The 22,468-nt window shown below is 37.3% G+C and overlaps 4 protein-coding genes across 8 annotated transcripts in view; 1 reads left to right on the top strand and 3 right to left on the bottom strand.

Annotated features, from left to right (window-relative positions):
• Positions 1 to 270: 270 nt before the first annotated feature.
• gnpda1 (glucosamine-6-phosphate deaminase 1) lies at positions 271 to 3,277 on the bottom strand. Of its 2 annotated transcripts, none has more exons than XM_065266624.2 (7): positions 2,939 to 3,277; positions 2,350 to 2,521; positions 2,162 to 2,263; positions 1,904 to 2,086; positions 1,593 to 1,777; positions 1,114 to 1,288; positions 271 to 969 (listed from the first exon to the last, which is right to left on the bottom strand). In XM_065266624.2, the coding sequence occupies exons 2-7, from the start codon at positions 2,471 to 2,473 to the stop codon at positions 929 to 931; spliced, it is 810 nt and encodes a 269-aa protein (XP_065122696.1). In that variant the 5' UTR covers positions 2,474 to 2,521; positions 2,939 to 3,277; the 3' UTR covers positions 271 to 928. The 2 variants fall into 2 exon arrangements, with proteins under 2 accessions (XP_065122696.1, XP_065122694.1); XM_065266622.2 differs by having other exon boundaries at positions 2,350 to 2,514.
• Positions 3,278 to 5,917: 2,640 nt separating this feature from the next.
• hspa4b (heat shock protein 4b) lies at positions 5,918 to 19,038 on the bottom strand. Of its 2 annotated transcripts, none has more exons than XM_065271247.2 (19): positions 18,755 to 19,038; positions 14,747 to 14,804; positions 14,184 to 14,324; positions 13,847 to 13,969; positions 13,588 to 13,687; positions 13,375 to 13,508; positions 13,028 to 13,272; positions 12,453 to 12,529; positions 9,767 to 9,918; positions 9,434 to 9,540; positions 9,212 to 9,345; positions 8,944 to 9,128; positions 8,763 to 8,852; positions 8,517 to 8,672; positions 8,301 to 8,426; positions 8,065 to 8,172; positions 6,699 to 6,818; positions 6,458 to 6,619; positions 5,918 to 6,364 (listed from the first exon to the last, which is right to left on the bottom strand). In XM_065271247.2, exons 1-19 carry the CDS (start codon positions 18,859 to 18,861, stop codon positions 6,167 to 6,169), a joined length of 2,523 nt encoding a protein of 840 aa, XP_065127319.2. In that variant the 5' UTR covers positions 18,862 to 19,038; the 3' UTR covers positions 5,918 to 6,166. The 2 variants fall into 2 exon arrangements, with proteins under 2 accessions (XP_065127319.2, XP_065127321.2); XM_065271249.2 differs by having other exon boundaries at positions 8,763 to 8,840.
• A 636-nt stretch (positions 19,039 to 19,674) lies between these two features.
• On the top strand, positions 19,675 to 21,925 carry mars2 (methionyl-tRNA synthetase 2, mitochondrial). The gene is made up of 3 exons (XM_065271254.2): positions 19,675 to 20,018; positions 20,099 to 20,433; positions 20,747 to 21,925. The coding sequence occupies exons 1-3, from the start codon at positions 19,685 to 19,687 to the stop codon at positions 21,923 to 21,925; spliced, it is 1,848 nt and encodes a 615-aa protein (XP_065127326.2). The 5' UTR covers positions 19,675 to 19,684.
• A 115-nt stretch (positions 21,926 to 22,040) lies between these two features.
• The window catches only part of med12 (mediator complex subunit 12), a 29,064-nt gene continuing 28,636 nt past the window's right edge, over positions 22,041 to 22,468 (bottom strand). For all 3 annotated transcript variants that reach the window (XM_065266586.2, XM_065266588.2, XM_065266587.2), the window contains exon 44: positions 22,041 to 22,359. In XM_065266586.2, coding sequence (XP_065122658.1) covers positions 22,322 to 22,359 — 38 coding nt within the window. In that variant the 3' untranslated portion in view covers positions 22,041 to 22,321. The remainder of the gene's footprint in view (positions 22,360 to 22,468) is intronic.

The following is a 22,468-nucleotide window of genomic DNA, read 5'->3' as shown; positions in this document are numbered from 1 at the left end:
TGTGTACGGTGCATCCCTTTGTGCCCCCCCTCAAAAAAAAACTTGTATTACATAAAACTTTCCAAAACTTTCAAATTTGATTAAACAAAACATAAAATTATGCGTGTTGCTGTTGGTAGCTAGTCTCATTTTTCTGAGGTTTAATAACACAGAATTTATGATACATTTATGTATTTTATAAAATGTCATTAAACTGGGTTTACCAGTTTGAGAACCACTGCTATAATGTAATACTGTTGTGCAGAAATGATCATCAGTCGACTTAATAAACACTGTCCACAGCTTTAACATTTTATTTATTGAAAGTCTGTCATGAACATTAACACATTTAAGGGACTGGGATTACCATGGACTATATTATAATCTAATTGTATAATATTATAAAATCAGTAATTCAATATATCAAATATTTCAAAATTTTGTTTCATATAAAATGCAACTTAAAGGTGCAGTGTGTAAATTTTAGCAGCATCTAGTGGTGAGGTTGCGAAATGCAACCAACTAGTCCACTGCTCACCCTTTGCTTTTGAAACACATAGAGAAGCTACTGTAGGTGCCACCGGACAAACATGTCATTGTCGGAGACAACTTAGTAAAAAAATTGTCCGTTAAGGGCTTCTGTGGAAAAATGGTAGCACAAAATGGCGACTTCCATGTAAGGGGACCCTCTTTGTATGTAGATAAAAAGGTCTCATTCTACGGTAAAAAACACATAACGGTTCATTATGAAAGGTCTTTGTACACCCCTGATAATATAGTTTTGTATATTATTTTTCATTTCTGTCAAAGAGATCCTTCAAAAAATTACACACTGCACCTTTAAAAAAATTATCAAAACTGGTAAAAAATAAACAAAATTGATGAAATGCACAACCACATATCTAATTCAACTTCACTAAAAGACCCATGTTGATTCTTCAGTGTCAATCTATTGCTCCTCCACCATCTTATTGTGCACATGCATCATTCCTGAAAAAAAAAAACAGTCACAAATGGATGATTGAATTGTCATCTATAAAATGTTGATGCATGTAGTCCTACATTCTCTCAGGAGATTTAGAAGAAACAGAAAGAGATCACTAAGCATGTAAACCAATAACGTGCCTATGTTACCTTTGAAATACTTGACTGTTTTAACCTTCAGCTCATGTGTGGCATCTTCATCACACACAAATACAGTCTGAGGATGCTGCTGGAAGGCTGACACAGTCCACATGTGATTTACTCCCTCTTCTATAGCTTTATAGAGGGCAAATGCTTTATGAACACCTGTGATTAGTATCATGACCTAAAATGTAATACAAAAATGTTATTTTACATAAATAGCATCTGTATATCTATCTGATATAAACATCTTTTTTGCTTTTTAACAAAGTGAACAATTGTGTGTGCTTCTCAAAACAAAATTTACTCTGTTATTTATTAAACGACATCATAGGGTTGACACGTAAGATTTGTATACATACAGTATTTGTTGGTAAACTAAATTTGGTGAATATTGTGGATGTTAAGTATTTACATAAATAAAAGTGATTAGAGAAAAGTGAAATAAAAAACAATGATGGTGGGCAGGGATGAGTGCATTTGTGTACCTCTCGAGCATCCATTACTGTGCCAACACCAACCGTGAGTGCCATGGTGGGGACTTTCAAAAGATCTCCATCAAAGAAACGTGCATTAGCCAGGATTGTGTCCATAGCCAATGTCTTAACACGTGTTCGGGACACAAGACTAGAACCGGGCTCATTGAAAGCAATGTGACCATCTGGTCCAATACCTTCAACATGAATAGACAAAGAAAGATCTCACATGATTTATGGTCAAATCTATCCACTGTGTCACATTCATCTGCCTGTGTGTTTTATCAAATGACCACGAGTCAAAGTTCAATCTACCGCCTCACCGCCCATAAAAAGTTCAATTCCTCCAGCAGCTTTGATTTTGGCTTCAAAGTCCTGACATTCTTGCTCTAGACTGGATGCATTGCCGTCCAAGATATGAGCGTTCTCTGCTCGGATGTCAATATGTTTGAAGAAGTTGTTCCACATGAATGAATGATAACTTTCAGGATGATTTCTAGGAAGACCTGTAAAAACATCCATTCAGTTACAACCAAATACGACAGCTGCTTCAACCCTTGATCTCCAAACCTGTCACATACCTACATACTCATCCATATTAAACGTTTTCACATACTGGAAGGATACTTCCCCTTTTTTGTGATATTCGATCAGCTTCTTGTAGCATCCAAGCGGAGTGCTTCCTGTAGAAAACATAAAGCATATGGATCATAGACCAACATTTACACAAAATGTTTGTTCAGTGCACACAAATGTAAAGTAATCGTACCTGTGGGAAGACCTAAAGTGAAGAATCTGTCAGGTCCTGGATTAAATGTCCTAATTCTGTTTCTTATGTATTTGGCAGCCCATTCGCTGACCTGGTCATAGTCGTTGAGTATAATCAGTTTCATGGCTTTATCGGTGTCTGAATGCAGCGATAAGATGAAACGATCTGGAAACTCATAATGCACAACATGTTGGTATAGTTTATATCATACAGTCCTGCCTTATTTAGACTTTAGCCCCTATAATCGGTACAGCTGTTAAAATGGGACGGAAGTGCAGTATATACGAAACTATAAACGCATACAAACCATAAAACAATTTTGTCAGCGACGCGACAAACTTCAAAGTTCCTAATAAACAGCGCGCACATTCATTGACAACATACGCGTGGCTTGCCTAAACTATGAAGTATTGCATTTAGATAAAATCATTTAGTCATTGCCCTTAATAAGTTACCAAATATGAATTAAAAGAGCTATGCAGAATTGAAACAAGATGTTGTGACGGGAATAGAAGTGTCTTTTAATGCAGTAAAATGTAGTCTTAACGATGGCAAGACAGAGAGTATCTTATGTTTTTTAAACACTCACCTGATGATTTGTTGGTTGATGTGACAGTTCACGAGGCAGGACAGAGGAACACGATCATGTGATTCAGAGGAAATATTTGCGGAGCTTGCAATCTCGCTCAAAACAAGGGAGCGCGATATTTCGATGATATGAATGAAGTTCTGAATATTAAATTGACATATAAACATGTTGTATAAGTTCGTTAAACATGATCGTTTTCAAATTTAATACTAAAACGCTTATTTAGGTAAATCCGACGACATCAGTTATCCAAAGAAATGTACAAGTTTTGCAGCCGTTCCAGTACGCGTTTATAACTTTTATCTGCACCATTGGTATGATCGAGAGAAGTCGGAATTTGTATTTTCCCACCTCCAAGTTTTTCGAATATTCGGATATTCCCCACCTCAAACCCGGAAGTAAACGCTGAAACGTCACTCGAAGTCGGATATTTGACGTCTGAACTCGGGGCAGATCGATCTACCCCGACCTCGGGGAGACACGTGATTTGTCCTCACACCCAAGATGCTTCCAGTGACTCAGTGAAATACATGTGAAAATTTAAAAACAAACTTTAAAATTTTGTTTTTATAGCACGAAATGGCATGAAGAAAGTTTGTAATAATTTAGTCAAATAATCTATTTAAATCTTAATGTGCTGTTATTTTAAATGTCAACATTGGCTTTTTGAAGTGGTGGGCTGAAGGTATGTAACCCATGCTGTTAAAGGAATAGTTCACCCAAAAATAAAAATTCTGTCATCTTTTACCCACTTTCATACTGATTTAAACCTGTATAATTTTTCGGTTGAACACAAATTAAAATATTTTGAATTTTTTTGTTACCAAGCAGATCTGGGGCACTATTGACTTCCATAGTAGGAAAAAATGCATTTGTTTAAAAACAAATTTTAAAGTTTTATTTTTACAGCACAAAACAACATGAAGAAAGTTTGTAATAATATAGTCAAATAATCTATTTAAATCTTAATGTGCTGTGATGCGTGACTGATTTGAACGCATTGAGGTCGAAGGTAGGACATATGCCAAATCCGAGTTGTCTGGAACAAAGTATTAAAGGCAGGGTCCATGATCTCTGAAAGCCATGGTTGTCATTTGAAATCCCCTAAAAAACACCACTCTACCCCAATAGAATCTGGACTTACCTTTGATAAACCCGTCCCACACATATGCAACCCAGGCAACAATGTTGTTTAGTAGACACACACCTTTAGATACATTCACATTATAGGCGACTTTGTTGCTGCGCTTTTAAAAGATGCGTTTCTATATCTGGTTGTCATAAATAAATGAGTAACGTCCACTCCAGTAGCTAACGAGAGAAGGATGACATTAACTCCACTGCTTCTTTCTCATTGGTTGTCGCTCCCGAAAGTCGGTCATAATTTGCATAAAGTTAAACATTTCTCAACTTTGTCGTGCAACTGGACACACCCCATCCAGTCGCCAACGGTCACTGTCGCCCGTATCGCCGCAGGAAGTCACCAAGCTTCCATTGAAATCAATGAGATTGCTCCCGCTCTGCTCCTGCTAGTCTGAAATCAGCTTTACTGCTGACTAGCTACAAGTGTGTTTTTGGTAGCCCAACTCTCTTTCCCAAAGCGTTTTTCAGAATACGTGCACGCCGCCTTTAATGTGGTGTGATGTGCGATTATACTGGAACCACTGAGGTTGAAGTAATAATTTTCAACTTAACATCCCTGTTATGTGTGTAATATACATCACTCCCCTATCCATTTTCTCCCGCAAGAACTAAATTCGTTTCAAAAGTGATAATAAAATACTTCGCATCACTACTTTGTGGCCATTTATATGACCAATTTAACTCTGTAATAACAGGGTAATGTACATCCAGACGATTGCTATCGCAAAATAAACCTTGACAGGGGGATCAATACTCCAACATGAAGCAGATATGTAGCCTACATTATCTATGAGTCGATGTGAAGCACATTTTTAAAGTGGTGGGCTGAAGGTAGGCAACCTATGCTGTTAAAGAGATAGTTCACCCAAAAATACAAATTCTGTCATCATTTAACCACCTTCACATTGCATCACCTTTTTTGGGGAATATTATGACGTAGTGAGATTCAGTTTCTAAAATGTCACACGGCCACAGGTGGACCCCCCATAGGAATGCATATTTATTATTATACATTCATAACACTATATCCTAGTATAAATCTTCAAAAATGTTGACAAACTATATGTTGGAAAGCTCTAAGAATGTAGTTTTCATATTTCAAAACTTTTTTGCAGTAATAATAATGCAGTGACAGTAATTTATTAATGTGTGACAAGAGTATGCAGGAAATCGTTGACACCTAGTGGCCGTTTGGTAAAACCACTAAAAGTGTGTCACAAACCTTATTTTTTTGGTGATTTAAACATTAAATTTGGATCAGAACTACTTGAGACTTATGGCTTCATGGTTGCATTATAACTTTTGTAAAATATTTTCATTTTATAGTTTTATTATTTAAAATTATTATTATTATTATTATTATTTTAAAATAAATAATGTTATTTTTATTATTAAAATAAATGTAAACTGATATGACAATTAATTTATTTAATATTTTCACCTGCTGTATTTTCAACCACATATCTGTGAAAACCCCCAAAGTGTCTTCTTTAAAACAAGACCAATATTAGGCTTCTAGACCAAAAAATGCCAGAGTTATATTCATTTGAAGGTGTATATCACATTTTCACCACCCACACTCAAAGGGTATTTGCGCCACTTAAGGAGTTAAAATATTCTGAAAAATGTTTGTAACCAATCAGACCTGGGGCACCATTGACTTCCATAGTAGGAAAAAAGAATACTATGGTAGTCAAAGGTGCCCCAGATCTGCTTGGTAAGGGTTAGGGCTTGGAGTACCACATTAAAAACACTTGGATGGGTAGGCCTACCACCTGAGTACTTAGAAGATGAATTTGTAAAAATACATTCTATACACAACATAAACGCACATGCTCCAGTCCATATTTATTGAAACAACCAAACGGCATATTACTAGAACAGAACTGTTCTCAGAGGGCTTACAGCATTATGAGTTTTGATTTTCGTAATATAAAAAACATGCAAATGTAACCACTGATTCTCTCGCCGATCTCACCAGTTGCCCTGCTGTTAGGACGGTGATTATGGGTTTAGCAGCCACTGGAAACATAACAGTTAACATTAACATAACGTGTAATGTTAACATAACATTACACAGCGCATTTAATCAAGGTCCATCTCAGGCTTGGCTTCTGTAGTTTCTGCACTGTCTGTTGCAGCTTGTTCTGTACCACTGGGCTGAGCCTCAGCGTTTGCCTCGCCATCAACTGGACCGTTTGGCTCTGCTGGGTTCTCATCTTTTGGCAGGTCCACTTTGGGCTTGGGTTTGGTCACAATAGGATTGCAGGAAGAGAACAGCTCCTGTGAAAAACATATTAATGGTTTCGGGTTAAGGGATGTTCAACATTATTTCAAGTAGCACAGATCTATAGAATACACGATATATGTACTTACCCGCGTTTTAGCCTGTATCTCTGACACCTTCACCACAGGATCTACTGCGAGACTCTGTTTGCTCTGCTGGTTCATTTGACTGTTCATCCAGATCATGACATCATTCACCATCTTGTCCACCTTCTGAATTTCAGCCTCATCCAAATGGTCATACTGCTCCTCCTGTATATTACCATTCAAAATGTGTGAACCCGATGATTGTGCAAGAATTGTTAATGCGTAACTACAGCGATAGTCTCACCTTGGTTTTGTAGGCCTCTACAATCTTCATGTAATGCTGCAACTGTCTGCCCAGATCTTCAAAAGCTTTGGGTCTCTCTTCATATTCTCTGTATCGGTCTTGAATGGGTTGACCGAGTTTCTGTAAGAATGTTCTTATTATTTTGATAAGTCTAAAGAGTATTTTATGTGTCATTATATGCATTTCTTTCCATTTTCTTTCAAACTGTACAAATTGGCATTTTCAATTCCGCAAAAACTTTCATATATCGCAAAAACAGTTTTTATGATCGGGTAAGGTGGTTTTTCAGACAATCGAAAAATGAACATATCGCAAAACTGCAATGTAAACATATTTTTTTGCATTTACAGTAACATGACGTGCATGAATATTCTTTAAAGGGGTAGTTTGGCCAAAAACGATATTAAACCCATAATTTACTCACCCCCAAGCTCACCCCTGAGTTGCATATGTCCATCGTTTTTTAGACAAACACATTTTCGGATATTTTAGAAAATGTTTTAGAACTTTCAGTTGATTAAATGTAATGTTACGGGGTCCACGACCTTCAAGTCCAAAAAAGTGCATCCTCCTTTAATTAAATTAAATCCAAACGGCTCCAGGATGATAAACAAAGGTCTGTTGTTGTAGAAATATCCATATTTAAACTTTATTAATGAAAATAAATACCTTCCGGTAGCGCCGCCATCTTAGACTCCTCTGTATTCAGGAGAGAGTATTAGCGTAGTGTACCCACTTTTCTTAGTGACGTATGACAAATTCGGAGGGCGGGGGCACAGAGCAGCAGCAGAGTAGCCTCCGTAGGCTGCATAAGCTCTCATCCTGAATGCGGACGTGACTAAGATGATGGCGCTACCGGAAGGTAGTTATTTTCGTTAATAAAGTTTTAAATATGGATATTTCTACAACAACACTGCGCGGATTACCCTCAGAAGACCTTTGTTTATCATAATGGAGCCGTTTGGATTTATTTTGTGAAGGATGGATGCACTTTTTTGGACTTGAAGGTCGTGGACCCCATAACATTACATTTAATCAACTGAAAGATCTAAAACATTTTCTAAAATATTCGAAAATGTGTTTGTCTGAAAAACGATGGACATATGCAACTTGGACAGCTTGGGGGTGAGTAAATCATGGGTTTAATATCATTATTGGCCGAACTATCGCTTTAAATATTGCATAGTGACCTACAAGCACAAGACAACAAAACACAATGCACCTTTAATGGAAATGGGGCCATTTTGGAAGTTTTTTTACATTTAAAAAAAATAACGCTCAAGTTTTGCAAAAAAAATTATGTAAAACCAGGCTACACGTCTATTTAAATCAATCTACATCATAAATCGGGCTTAAGATTTGTTACCTTTAGTTCAGTAAGTTTGTCGATGTACACTTGTTTAGTTTGATCCTCACCCTCTTCATACAGCCAGACCTCAGTGTCCTCTAGTTTCAATGAAAGAGCATCTCTATCCTGCAAGAGCGGATGTAGAAGAAAACAGATGTACTGCGATGTAAACTTAAGTCAATACTTTCTTGGGCTGTAAATCACATTTTTAAAATAGCATGCATTTAAATTCCACGTTATGGTTTGTTTCTTACACTCTCACTGACAAACTTTTCGAATATCCCATGTAGTTTGTCTCTCATCTCATAAACGTACTCCTCCACGTAGTTCTTGGAATCATTACGTTCCTTCTCAAGCTTGTCCTGCATGATCATTTTACCCTGAAAAAAATTTTTTTTTACAGCAGCTTTAAGCACAACGTTGAAACCGCTTTGGCCTTAATCCAGATGTTAGCTGGACATAAACCCTACCTCACTCTCCACAAACAGATTCAGCATGTCAATGGCTAACTGCCACTGTGGATTGTTTTCAATGGGTAGATCCAAGACCTTTGTTTTCACTTTGGGTTTCTTGGCCTGTGGAGGCTGATCCGATTTCTTTTCCTGTTTGCCTTCCTCAGTAGACGTCTACAAATGAAACGCAGAGAGGTTACATGTATGACTGCCTACTTTAGGAGTATAAATAAGTGTCTGCTGCTATAGAAAGATCTTATTTACCTCCATTTCCTCTGCTCCAGCTTTTTTCTCTCCAGCTTCCTGTTCATCACTTGGTGACTTCTGTTCCTCTTGATCAACCTGCATTTTACTCTGACAATGAATCAAAATTTGCTAAACATGAAAATATAATATTGCTGAGACACGACGGCATTGCATGTATCTGAATGAGACACAACCGTACCTCGTTTTCTTTTTCTGAGGTCTGCTCAGTGTCCATGGTCTCCTCTTCCTCTTCAGACTTCTGGACCTCAACTAGTGAGGCACTCGACACGCTGAAGATCCCATGGATATTTACTCGCACCTTCACTTTTACCTTTGAACTCTCACCTGTGGCCTGTGGCACCACCTTCTGGATAACAAACTGGCCTGACAAATGCATATAATATTTACATTTACAGGTTATGCAAATATTAGCAGCCACAAAAACTGTTTTTGGAGTGTTTGTGTACCTATTGTGGGATCTGGATAAGGGAGATCTTTAGGACTATTGTAGTAAGCATCCAAGGAGAAAGGCTCTCTCCGGTAAAAAGTTAACACTTTGGAGAAAGGTGCTGCATGGTTTTTTGGGAATACCTCACAGTCACTAAAATAAACAATAAAAAAATTTGAAAAACATTTGAGTGTTGAGACTGCCGAAATCTAAACCCTTTACATAGTAAAGCTCTTTGTACCTGACTCCATCTTCAGCTGCAGAATTCCATTTCACAGAGACTGGAAAAGGAACCACATCTGTTATGGAAAACTCTCTGACTTTAAAAGACGGGGAGAGAATAGCGCACTGTGGAAGTAAAAACAGAGCTAATCAATACAAAAAAAAAATACATATAAGTCCCGTATGAGTCTTTTTAAACAATTACATTTATCCAAAGTGATCTACAGTGCATTACATTTTTTATTTGTATGTATTCCATGGGGTTCGAACCCACGACCTGAGCTACAGGAACACATAAACTGTTAACATTAACTCATGGGGCACAGGAAGTGTAAGCAGAATATGGGTTGACCTGAAGGGCACATCCTCTGGCCACGGCCTCATCTGCATTCAGCGTTGTGCTTGTTTCCTTTCCAAAGAATTTGCTGATTCTCTCTTTGACTGCTGGCATTCTTGAGGCTCCTCCCACTATTTCTACGGCATGAATATCATCTTTCTTCAGATCTGGGAAAGAAAGAGAGAGATGGTGAATAAGCGATTCGTATTAAAACTAGCAGTAGGTCAAAAGCAAAAAAAGACAGATATAATAAACCGACAGTTTATTAATTGTTTGAGGAACAAAGTTTATAATTGCTGTTGCATAATCCAACTTTCCTTTTAATAATTAAAGGGATAGTTTACTTATAAATGAAAATCATTTACTCACCCTGATGTTGTTCCAAGACCTGTATACATTGCTTTGTTCTGCTGAACACAAACTTTAATTTTTGGAACATTTTTGTAGCAGATCCGGGACACCATTGAGTTCAATAAAATGACACTCTGGAAGTCAATGGTGCCCCAGACGCGTTTGGTTACTACAAAAATTTTTTTTTTTAAATCTTCATGTTCAGCAGAACACAGAAATTTATATAGGCTTGGAACAACTTGAGAGTAGTAAAATTAATACAAAATTATATTTTTGGGTGAACTATCACTTTAAATACTTGCTAAAATAAATAAATAAAAACTGTACAAGATATAGTTGTATGTCATTTAGGTTGGCCTATTAAATGTTAAATGGATCCAATCCATATTTAGTGAAAATGCTATGATGATGCAACAATAAGCTGGTTTACATAACACACACTGTTTCTGCTTATCTGATGTTAATCTTGAGTACCTATAGAGTAGTATTACATACATTATATATCCAAAGAGTCTTTAGTTTTATAAAAGACAGATCAGATGTGCAAATTATTTCCGAATAAACCCAACCCCCACGAGAGGTACCGCAGACGGAGTGATTCACAAGCAGGCAACGCACACAAAACATTATCCCACTATGTAAGGAATAATTGACGACGGGCCATTGAATTATAAGAAAATAATGCACACCCAAGGTGCAATGTGGCACGACACGGAGTGCCATTACACCGCGGGTGTGCATTATTTTCTTATAATTCAAAGGACCGGAATCAATTATTCCTCTTATACCACGGTTACCACAAACATTGCTCTGGTGCCTATTTTTAAGACATTTGACAAGTTAGGTGTGCGGTTATCAGTAATGAATGCATACCCACGGAACATTTCTCAGCCAATCAGAATACAGCATTCAACAGACCCATGGTATAACTCTGGATAACTTATGAATTACTACATGTTCGTGTCATTTGCATTACATGCACTAATGTGCCGATTGGCAACAAAACGCAGACATTTGATGCAGTTTTACTTACAGTCTGTGACTCATGACCTGGTTGGAACCACCGCATTTCAACAAAATTCAGTGTTAAACAAACACATACGCACAACTCTGCTGCTACCCAGATAAACAAACTATATCCATTGTTTTCATAACACTGGGTTCTTTGGGAAGCTGAACAAGCTTAAATTTCCCTCACAACAACAACACACTTCTTTGGTGACACCGATTTCATGTCAGCTCTTGGTTGGTGTGTGCGTGCACTATTCTGATTATATTGCCCATATAAGGACTTCCACTGTACTTCCTGCACTGAAATTGCCCATAAAAGAAATAAAGCAAGATTGTTGCATATGAATCTTTCATGAAACTTAACACTATGAACCCTGGTGAAGTCCATTCAGAATGCATGAAATAGCTTTAACCACTCACCCTTGCATGTGTTTTTGAACTTTGCGCATAAAAAAAGAAGGATAAAAATAGTGATCTTTTTTAATATCAACACTTCAAAACAATTGAGAAATATCGCCACTGGCCAATAGTTGTTTGTTAAGACAAATTCCTATCAGTGCATCCCTAATAAATATGGAAAAAGGGGAATAAATTTAGGTTCTTCTGATTATACTTTTGATTGATGAAGCATGAAAAAATGATTTCGATTTTAACACAACGACAGCTCGCACGGCTATTTTCATGGCAAATTTAAAACGCAATAAAACCATAGTGATTTAAGACTTATAAAAGGTTTTAAAAATCAATTTGACAAAAATCCTCAAATTAAATCAGGTCTGGCTTTGTTAAAAATGTTTTTAAAACAGTCGGCAGCATATTGTGAACTTTAGTCAGATGTTGTATTTTAACTCTTTCCCGCCATTAGGAGAAACACTTCCCTGCCAATGACAAATATTTCCGACAATCCGCAATTATCCACCAGGTGGCGCTCTTCCGCAACTAATACAACCCGGAAGCAACGCCTTACGTGAAAGAGTAAGAACTCCATGTAAGGTTTGAGAATCGCCCCTGAATCTGATCTCTAACAAAAGTCATTCACAAAAAATGCAATTATCTTTGGTGTTTTTGAAGAAACCTTCCCATATTTGAGAGGTGATGAAGAACTAATGAAGGTAGGATGACATTTTTTTTGTTTGAAAGCAGATGTCTGTTCTTTCATTTGATATATTGTATGTTTATATATTTTAAAAAAGAACATTTTCTGGAAGGCATTAAACTTTTGTGAAAAAGCGCTGGCTGGCAACTTAAAAAAAAAAAACGCTTGCAGGAAAAGAGTTAAAAGTAGCCGTTTTTCAATATCCGGCCTGGTTCTCAATTCCAATTCCAAGTTTTTACTTACGAGCTTGTTCCATTAGACTGCGCAGTGGTAGTTCAACCCTTGCCAAAATATCAGCGCACATGTCTTCAAACTGAGCCCTGTCACAAAATAAAACAATGTTTAAGATTCATTGTGTTTATCCAGAATTTCTGTGCAGTTATAACACATATCAAGCTATTAAAGCGTAACTAAACCCCTGGTCAGAGCCTGACTCCGCCCACTGGCAATATTTGAAAAATGCAAGAAAAGTGGGAAGATCCCAACGGAGATAGAGGGGACGAACTAAGTGTGTGGTGAGATCGTAACAAGGGCGTGGTGAGCTTAAACCTGCTTACGTCACGAGTCATTTTTTGGACCCAACACCCAATAGGAAAATTCAACTGCAGTAGCCACCGTTCAACCTGAAGAGGGCAGCACTCAGACGTTTTTACACCATATATTGCAGTATTGAAACACTTTATATCCAAATGGCAAAAAAGTTACTAAAATCAATGAACAGCACTAATAAAGCATCATTCTTACAGATCATTAACTAAAAAAAGTTGGTTTAGGGTTTAGTTACTCTTTAAGAAGTGATTGTACCGCTTCAGCCTTACCTGCTGTATTTACTTGACACATCAATGTCATTCATGAAACACTCGATGTTAAGGGGCAGATCGGAGGAGTTTGCGCTCATCAGTTTCTTAAGCTTTTCGCACTCCTGGTACAGTCGGACCAAAGCTCTGGGCTTGGACTTGACATCAAGCTTGTACTTCACTGCAAACTCATCACAAAAATGCTGCACCAATCTCTCATCGAAGTCTTTGCCTCCGATCTCAGGGTCGAAGGCTTTGGCGAGCATCTGAATGTACAAAGTGATTTTTCTAAATATGTGACCCTGTCTAAAGTCTCATAATCTAATGATGAGATTTGCATCGTCAAAGTTTTATTTTATTGATAGTACCTTCAGTTTGCCTTTATTAAATGCACAGACCGAGACCTGGTAGCTTGAATGGCCAAGGTCCACAAACACCACATTCCTTGGCTTTTCCTCAGGGGCTGGAAGATCCTGCTTGTAAATCCCATATGCAAGTGCCACTGTGTGGAAAAATATTACTTAAAAACAGAATGTTTAGGAAGAGATACGGGTTGTATTTTACTAGTCTAGACAACTGACCCGCTGTAGTTTCATTCATAAGTCTCAGGCAGTTGAGTCCTGCAATCTGAGCTGCATCAATGACGGATCTTCTCTCCGCATCAGTGAAAAAGCACGGCACCTATAAGATTGGGTTTTTGATTATAGTTACCAACATCTGGATATTCCTGCTGAAAGTAAACTTGTAGTTTATGTACTAGTGTCTTGTTTTATCTAGCACATGCAACTTCATCCAGATTCCCAAAAGATATTTGTCATCACAAGCAGCTTATTAACTCACAGAGATCACACAATCAGCAACAGGTTTCTTCAGGGCATTCTCTGCGGTCTCCTTCAGTTTGGTGAGGAGCATCGCTGTGACCTGCTCGATGCTGAACACCTTCTCCTCCTCCATGTACATCACCTACAACAGAGATCACAGGACACACCGCTACAAGACAAGCTCGCTCAGAAATCACTGCTTGCCCAATCAAAGTTGGTTCTACTGCCAAAACAAGACCTTTGAACAATGCTGGCACAGTCTGATCAGACATCTTGCAACATGTTGCATCTGCACAATTAAATCTCACATTCGCTGGCATCAAAAAGTTGATAACATCTCACTTTCAGCTTTTTACCTTAATGCCTGTTGTTCCTGTAGGCATCTGTGCCAGGTCATAAACAAGCTTGGACTTCACGTTTTGGATAAATGGATCCGAAAAGGCCCGACCATGGAAACGTTTGAATCCATGGACAGTGTTTTTGCAGTTAGTGACCATCTGTGTTTAAAAATAACAGTGTCATGTGTGATTACAAATATAAGAGACTATAATCTAGGGTTGTCACAATTAATCGCATACAAAATAAATGCTTGCTTTACACACATACATGCATGTATTTAAGAAACATTTACATATTCTTACTTTTTTTAATGTATGAGTGTATTGATATATACCTAATAATTACACACAATACACACATTATAATATATTATGCAAACACACATTTTTATTATGTATGTGATTCATCTTGAGATATCAAAATTATATTTTCACTGAATGTTCTTTACATGATGTAGGATGATTTTAGGTAGAAAACAATAAATCACAAATAAATGACTTGAATTTTTACAAACTGGGTCACATAATACAATATGAATGCAAAAAGCTTTTAAGGGTACATGTTAAAAAAAGACACATACCTGACTTTTAGCCGCAGCACCAATAGATCGATTTCGTGGTCCAAAAGAAACACATGCTCTAAAAATATAAATTATATGTACATGATTAGATCTTAAATGTCTAGACATGATCAAACTGAAATGGTAAAGCCAAAATAATAAAGAAGTGATAATTGATGATTTTAGTCTTGATGTCTCTGACAAAAAATGTACCATGGTATTTAAAGCTTTTAATTAGATGTTGCAATGAAAAATATTACGTACCAGGCATGGCCGTAGCCATAAAGAGTTAATTGCTATCCAATGGGGAAAAAGTCCACTAAAATAAACTTAAAGTACACTTAGTAAATGTACTATTTTGTGCACTAATTTTGTGGTTAATACACTAACAATTTGTCTTTAGTACTTAAGATAAAGTTCTAAGGGATAGTTTTCTGGAAAGGGTATAGAATAATCCGGGACTAGGCTTTAGTTATTTTAGGACATTTAAGTAGTTTTTTTCAAACAAGCCTTACAAAAAAACATTACGGGGTGCATCTTAAGACAAAACAATGGCACTGCTATATGTTAAGATTTTTCATTACAAGGAGGCAGCTCAAAGATGCATTTTAGTCTGGGAAACCACCTCTCTTTCCAGGAAACCACCTCTAAGTATACTCTATTTAAGTATTACCGCTATTGTATAATTTTGTAGGTGCATTGAAGTACTACAAAAAAAAAAACTTTTAATTAGTATTTTGTATTTGTACTAACATATCTTAACTCTTTCACCGCCATTGACGAGATATCTCGTCAATTAAGAGAAAACGCTTCCCCACCAATGACGAGATTTTCCGTCTTTCCGCAATACCGCTATTATCCACCAGGTGGTGCCCTTCCGCAACTTTTTAAACCCGGAAGTATTGCCCTATGGCAAGTGGCTGCATGTCCGTGTCTGTTTTAAAGATCGCTCTGAATGGGATCTCTATGAAAAGTCCGTCACAAAAATTTAATTATCTCTGCTTTTTGCTCAAAATGTGGTGTTTTTGCAGAAACCTACCCATATTCAAAAGCTGATTACCAAAGAACCACTGAAGGTAGGATGAAACGTTTATTTTTGTTTGAAAGCCGAGGGTCTGTTCTTTCATTTGGTATATTGTATGTTTATATATTTAAAGAAGAACATTTTCTGGAAGGCATTAAACTTTGGTGAAAATCATGAAAAACGTTGGCGGGCAACTTTTTTTTAAAAACGCTGGCGGTGAAAGAGTTAAAATACATCAGTGCCCTTTGTTTGCCTTAAAATGCACAACAGTGATGTTTTTATAAGGCATGTTAGTTATATTTCCTAATTAAACTAAGGCCTAGTCCTGGTTTTAGCTAATTCCGGTCCAGGAAACCACCCATTAATGTTTTGGGGGATGGGCATTGTTATATTATCCCCCTATTTATTAGATCAATTTTTTAGCATTATATGAATAATTTCTTAAATACCCAATCATAATGATTATTGCGTGTGTTTTACAGAAAGTGGTGCTACGGCAGCAATAACCTGTTCATGCTGAATTATGTGCCATTTGATTACTGTTTAGATGCTGGGCACGCCGTGTTGCCAGATAGTTGTCAAAAAAAGTTCAAACCATGTCTTTCAGAAATAATTCGCTTATAAACAGTAACCAGCACATTCTCGCTTTATGAATTTCCAAAGTGTCACACTAATTGCTAAAACATTAAAAACTAGGTCTAAAGAGGATTTTTCACAATGGGATCTGGCAACACTGCACCCGCGGCCGTCTCCGTCATTTTATGTACTGTGCAGTGACAAATGACAGGTAAAGGTTATTTTTGTTTAAATTAAATGTTAAATATTTTTTGTTTGCTATTGACTGCTGTCTGAGGGATTTATTTTTAAAGATCGCTCTGAATGGGATCTCTATGAAAAGTCCGTCACAAAAATTTAATTATCTCTGCTTTTTGCTCAAAATGTGGTGTTTTTGCAGAAACCTACCCATATTCAAAAGCTGATTACCAAAGAACCACTGAAGGTAGGATGAAACGTTTATTTTTGTTTGAAAGCCGAGGGTCTGTTCTTTCATTTGGTATATTGTATGTTTATATATTTAAAGAAGAACATTTTCTGGAAGGCATTAAACTTTGGTGAAAATCATGAAAAACGTTGGCGGGCAACTTTTTTTTAAAAACGCTGGCGGTGAAAGAGTTAAAATACATCAGTGCCCTTTGTTTGCCTTAAAATGCACAACAGTGATGTTTTTATAAGGCATGTTAGTTATATTTCCTAATTAAACTAAGGCCTAGTCCTGGTTTTAGCTAATTCCGGTCCAGGAAACCACCCATTAATGTTTTGGGGGATGGGCATTGTTATATTATCCCCCTATTTATTAGATCAATTTTTTAGCATTATATGAATAATTTCTTAAATACCCAATCATAATGATTATTGCGTGTGTTTTACAGAAAGTGGTGCTACGGCAGCAATAACCTGTTCATGCTGAATTATGTGCCATTTGATTACTGTTTAGATGCTGGGCACGCCGTGTTGCCAGATAGTTGTCAAAAAAAGTTCAAACCATGTCTTTCAGAAATAATTCGCTTATAAACAGTAACCAGCACATTCTCGCTTTATGAATTTCCAAAGTGTCACACTAATTGCTAAAACATTAAAAACTAGGTCTAAAGAGGATTTTTCACAATGGGATCTGGCAACACTGCACCCGCGGCCGTCTCCGTCATTTTATGTACTGTGCAGTGACAAATGACAGGTAAAGGTTATTTTTGTTTAAATTAAATGTTAAATATTTTTTGTTTGCTATTGACTGCTGTATGAGAGATTTATTTTTTCTTTCAAGGTTTAAATAGTAGCCCAATGTTATATTTTGAATACTTTCGTTATAAGGATTTAACTAATCAAGAGCAAAATTACAAAAAATTATAAATGTATAAATGTTACATGATAGAAATTATGTATTTCATTAGGGTTAATCAAATTTTTGTTCCTGATATCAACCCTTCTGCTGGGGTCAGAATAAATCAAAATTTTGGGATCAAACCCAATCTTACTTAAACGATTTGAACAATACAAAGTGTCAATTTGATACAGACATTCAATACAAATTGAGAATCAATTTTTTTTTGTTTTTTAAACAACCCATTTTGAAATCTAATCTCGTGTAAACCCAAATGGATTACATTTAAGCAACTAGCCCTAGAGGATTAATATGTAAAGAGCGTGGATTGTCTCTTTTTTCCTCTACCACAGTGGTTATTTTTAAAGCAGGAGTTTCTGCAAAAAGAAAGATGTTTATGGTCTAGGTAGGACGGAGGCGATCAACGAAGGTTTGTCCGGACGCGAGCGTGACGGACTACGTCATCATGCGCACACACGCGCGTCTCCGTTCACCTATCAAACCATCCTCAAGCATGGGAACATACAAATGATTTCTCTTCCAAATGATTACTTTACCACACTGGCAGGGCAGCAATAATTTGCGTCATTTACAGGCCATTCACCAATTGAGGAAAGAAAAGTGGCGAAATGTCTAGGCACGTGTCGACACCTACCGTGCGTTAACAATTATTTTTTTCTTTTAAATGATCATATTAATTGGTCATAAATTCTTACCTTCAGTTAACAGTTAACCGGTTAATATGAACATCCCTATTATATACTGTGAAGTAACGTGCCGAGGAAATACCATGATAAGTTACATGAATAATAATTGTTCATTCAGTACCACTCCAAGCAACCATCTGATAGCACTACTGTACCATAAAACCGCTACAGTACTTTATTCTGAAAATACAGTAGATTTATTCTGAAAATATAATTTGCTGTATCCCTAGACAACAGCTCAAATTGTGCGTAAAAAGCGGTCTATGCAGGCTGCTAGATTTGGTGATACCGTCGGTCTGTCACAAAGAGACCCAGCTAACTAATATAAGTTACACCCAGACAATAACGGTGTGACATCTCCCGTGTGTTTCTGTTGAATAAATGCATTGTATTGTAACGTAATGTAATGATAGACTTACGGTGTGCATCGATCGCTGTATTCATTCGCAACAGTCTCGATTCCACCAGCTCGAGCTACTGCTACATAGCAATTCAGAAAACCCAGATCAAAACCCACCACAGACATCTTTCAAATTTATGAGATCTATCAAAAATAGCAATGCCGAAGTCAAATATGGACTAAATGTGCAATCAGTAGAACGTAGAGAGTAAATAAGATCAGGTTAATTCATTATTTTACTGTAAATTCACAGAGGAATGAAGCTGTGGGTGATAAATGCCGGTGTCATGAGACGGGCAAACATCTTCCGGTTCAAGCGAGAGCTAAAAAGTAACTTAAAGGTCTTTTGTGAATCTTTTTTTTTAGTAAGGACTTGAAATTATTTTATAAATATTTTATTTATTATTAATTAGTTTTAGTGTTGTTTGTCAGATTTTAATGCCCATATGTAAACAATTCGTTATTCATTTACATCTTTTTTACTATTTTTGTTTGTTTTGTTATTTATCCTCAAGAGGTTATCAATCAATTTTATTTCATATATGCTCATTAATAATCGTAATAACGTGTGCAAGAGACACAAAAATCAGTTAAATGGAAATGAAATTGAAGAGTTTGGTTCCAAAACCTCATGTCTATTATTATATAAACCAGATAACATGTTTATTATTATTATGATATGTTTTTATTGTGCTACTTAGCTGTATTTGTATTAACTGAAATGCAAAAAATTAGATTTTTGAAAAATAAAAAGGGCGTTATCTGGTTATATTACTTTTAATTGTGATTATTCATTATATAACGACTTCAATCATTAGTGCATCGGTACTGGTTTATAACAAAGACATCTCATATAAAGCAAACGTTTTAAAGTTGGAAAATCGATCCCTGCCTTTTTCGAGAGGCTTTTATTTTGAAAGCCATAGAACGTGACAGGGCAGTGAACCGGATGTTATATTCCTACACGCGCAGCAGCTGTCTAAAAATGAAGTCTCCGTGCTGTCATCTTATTAGTAATATATCAATAAGAGTCAAGTTATTCAGGTACATTCTTAATGGCAGACATGTGAGTCCCTCAGTGCATGTTAAGTGTTTGTATAATCGTCCGGTTTCGCGATGTTTTTGCACGGATCACACACAAAGATCTAAATTGTATTATATCACAACACCCATCTTCTACGTCAATGCATCTCCTCACATTGGCCATGTGTATTCAGCAGTGACCGCTGACTGTCTACACAGATACAAACTCTTACAGGGATATGAGTCCAGATTTGCCACAGGTAAGTGTCCTGTATCTGTATGCATGCATGCCAACTATGATCACTAGTTTACAATGATGGTGTTTGCTTATGCTTTGCAGGTACAGATGAACATGGACTTAAAATCCAACAGGCTGCTGGACTTTCTGGTAAAGATCCTCTGAGCTTCTGCACCGAGGTGTCTGATAGGTTTAAAAATGTTTTCCGAAGATCTGCCATTTTATACACCGACTACATTCGGACAACGGAAGAAAGACATCGGCAGGCCGTTGAACACTTCTGGACGGTTCTTCATAGCAAAGGGTTCATCTACAAAGGAACATATGAAGGGTGGTATTCTACTCCAGATGAAAGCTTTCTTACACCAACTCAAGTCACTGACAGCACAGACTCGATGGGAAGAGAAATCAAAATATCCATAGAGAGCGGCCACAAGGTATCATACATTATAGCCTTTATCGATTGTTTCCAGTATGGCCTCTGTATCGACCAATATATAGCGAGGGTGGCTGATATACACTACACGAAACAACGAAAAATTATGGTGGTTTTCTGGACAGGGTTTAGATTAACCCAGGACTAAGCCCAAGTGGCAAATGGGACATTAAACAAAATAACATTACTGGTGTGATCTTGAGACAAAACAAAGGCACTGATATTTTAAGACCTGTCTGTTTTATTTATAGTTAAGCCGGCCCAACCACCAAAGATGTAGTCTTTATCTTCATATGTTTTTTTTTTTTTGGCAGGTGGAGTGGATGAAAGAGGAGAACTACATGTTCCGCCTATCAAAATTCCGCAGCGAATTGCTTAATTGGCTCCGGCTGAACCCGAATGTCATCCATCCTGTGAAGTTTCAACACTTGGTTCTTCAATGGCTTGAGGACGATCTTCCCGACCTGTCAGTATCTCGTCAGAAAAGCCGCCTTCGGTGGGGTATCTCGGTCCCTGGAGATCCAGAGCAAATCATCTACGTGTGGTTGGATGCGCTGGTGAACTACTTAACAGTTGTCGGTTATCCACAGAATCACGTAGAGTGGTGGACAGCTGCCCATCACGTTGTTGGGAAAGACATTCTTAAATTTCATGCCATATATTGGCCAGCATTTCTCTTAGCTGCTGGGTTACCCCTGCCTCAGAAGATATACGTGCACTCTCACTGGACGGTAGAAGGGAAAAAAATGTCCAAGAGTCTCGGAAACGTGGTCGATCCATCGGAAGCCATGGAGAAGTTTACAGTGGATGGGCTGCGTTACTTCCTTCTAAGGCAAGGGGTTCCTGATTCGGACTGTGACTATTATGATGACAAAGTCGTTAAGATGTGCAACAGTGAACTAGCGGATGCCCTCGGTGGGCTTTTGAACCGGTGCACTGCTCTCTCACTTAACCCAAAACAGGTGTATGCGGAGTTCTGCAACACTTGCTTCCCAAAGGAATCGCTTGAGGGAGGAAAAGCAGTTTTGGAGGACTACAGAATGGTAGAGTCAGTATCTGCTCTTCCTGTCTTAGTAGAGCAACACTTTGAAAATCTACAGGCGTATAAAGCCCTGGAGGCGATTACTGCATGTGTGCGTCAAACCAATGGGTTTATCCAAAGACATGCTCCATGGAAACTTGACCGGAATGATTGTAAAGACAAGCAATGGCTCAACACCATTCTTCATGTATCATTAGAGTGCCTCAGGATATACGGCATACTACTGCAACCTGTGGTGCCTGGACTTGCAGACAAAATGTTATCAAGGTTGGGAATCAAGCCAGAGGAGAGGAATTGGGATTCTCTTAACTTCCTAGTGAAATATAAAGGTGAAGACTGTCCTTTCGAAAGACGAGCGTTGGGTCCTGATAGAGGAATACTGTTTAGTCGGCTCGAGAGGAGCAAAGTGATTCCCAGGATCGGAACACGACAGAAGTCAAAACCTCACTGAACACCTTAAATAGATTTAAGGTGTTATAAATTTGGTTTATAGAGAACTAAGCAAACATGATACCGATATTTTTTTTTTGGTTTGTGCAAGCATGTAAAATGTAAGACAAGGCATAAAAACTGACATGATTTTTTTTAATGAGAAATACACGAAACTGAAAAATTGTACAAATTGAAATAAAATAAAAAGTTGCAATATTCTTATAATTTCCTGTACTTCTTTTTACATAAACTCTTTCCATTGTTCACTTCCATCAGCGACCATCCATGGATTTCAGAAATATGCATCTGAAAAACAATCATTGACTCCGCCCAATGTGCTTCCTCGCTCCCAAAAGGTCCATATAGCATCTATTACAGCTGAGACCCATCTAATCATCTTTGCATCCACACACGCTTAGTAATATGAGTTGGTGTTCTGTCCAGGTTGTGTGTCTGGAGGAGAAAAATATACAAATATTATTCATTAATCGCCATCACATTCCCTTAACAAATAGCTCCGTAAATAGTAGCGTACTGTGACTGCAAATCATGAAGTACATAC

Source organism: Paramisgurnus dabryanus, chromosome 16 (assembly GCF_030506205.2).
Source record: "Paramisgurnus dabryanus chromosome 16, PD_genome_1.1, whole genome shotgun sequence".
NCBI lineage: Eukaryota > Metazoa > Chordata > Actinopteri > Cypriniformes > Cobitidae > Paramisgurnus > Paramisgurnus dabryanus.
Note: the sequence above shows the minus strand (reverse complement) of the source record. Positions and strands in the feature narration are given on the sequence as shown.

Excerpts from the sequence above, each read along its gene's own strand:
- gnpda1 (XM_065266624.2), bottom strand. The coding sequence starts at position 2,473 with ATGAAACTGATTATACTCAACGACTATGACCAGGTCAGCGAATGGGCT. Across the intron at positions 2,087-2,161 it reads TAATATGGATGAGTATGTAG|GTCTTCCTAGAAATCATCCT; the intron begins GTATGTGACAGG and ends ATGTTTTTACAG. Across the intron at positions 1,289-1,592 it reads CAGTAATGGATGCTCGAGAG|GTCATGATACTAATCACAGG; the intron begins GTACACAAATGC and ends ATTACATTTTAG.
- hspa4b (XM_065271247.2), bottom strand. The coding sequence starts at position 18,861 with ATGTCTGTGGTGGGTTTTGATCTGGGTTTTCTGAATTGCTATGTAGCA. Across the intron at positions 14,325-14,746 it reads GTGCTGCGGCTAAAAGTCAG|ATGGTCACTAACTGCAAAAA; the intron begins GTATGTGTCTTT and ends TTTTAAACACAG. Across the intron at positions 13,688-13,846 it reads TTGCTGATTGTGTGATCTCT|GTGCCGTGCTTTTTCACTGA; the intron begins GTGAGTTAATAA and ends CCAATCTTATAG.
- mars2 (XM_065271254.2), top strand. The coding sequence starts at position 19,685 with ATGTTATATTCCTACACGCGCAGCAGCTGTCTAAAAATGAAGTCTCCG. Across the intron at positions 20,019-20,098 it reads TGAGTCCAGATTTGCCACAG|GTACAGATGAACATGGACTT; the intron begins GTAAGTGTCCTG and ends TATGCTTTGCAG. Across the intron at positions 20,434-20,746 it reads CCATAGAGAGCGGCCACAAG|GTGGAGTGGATGAAAGAGGA; the intron begins GTATCATACATT and ends TTTTTTTGGCAG.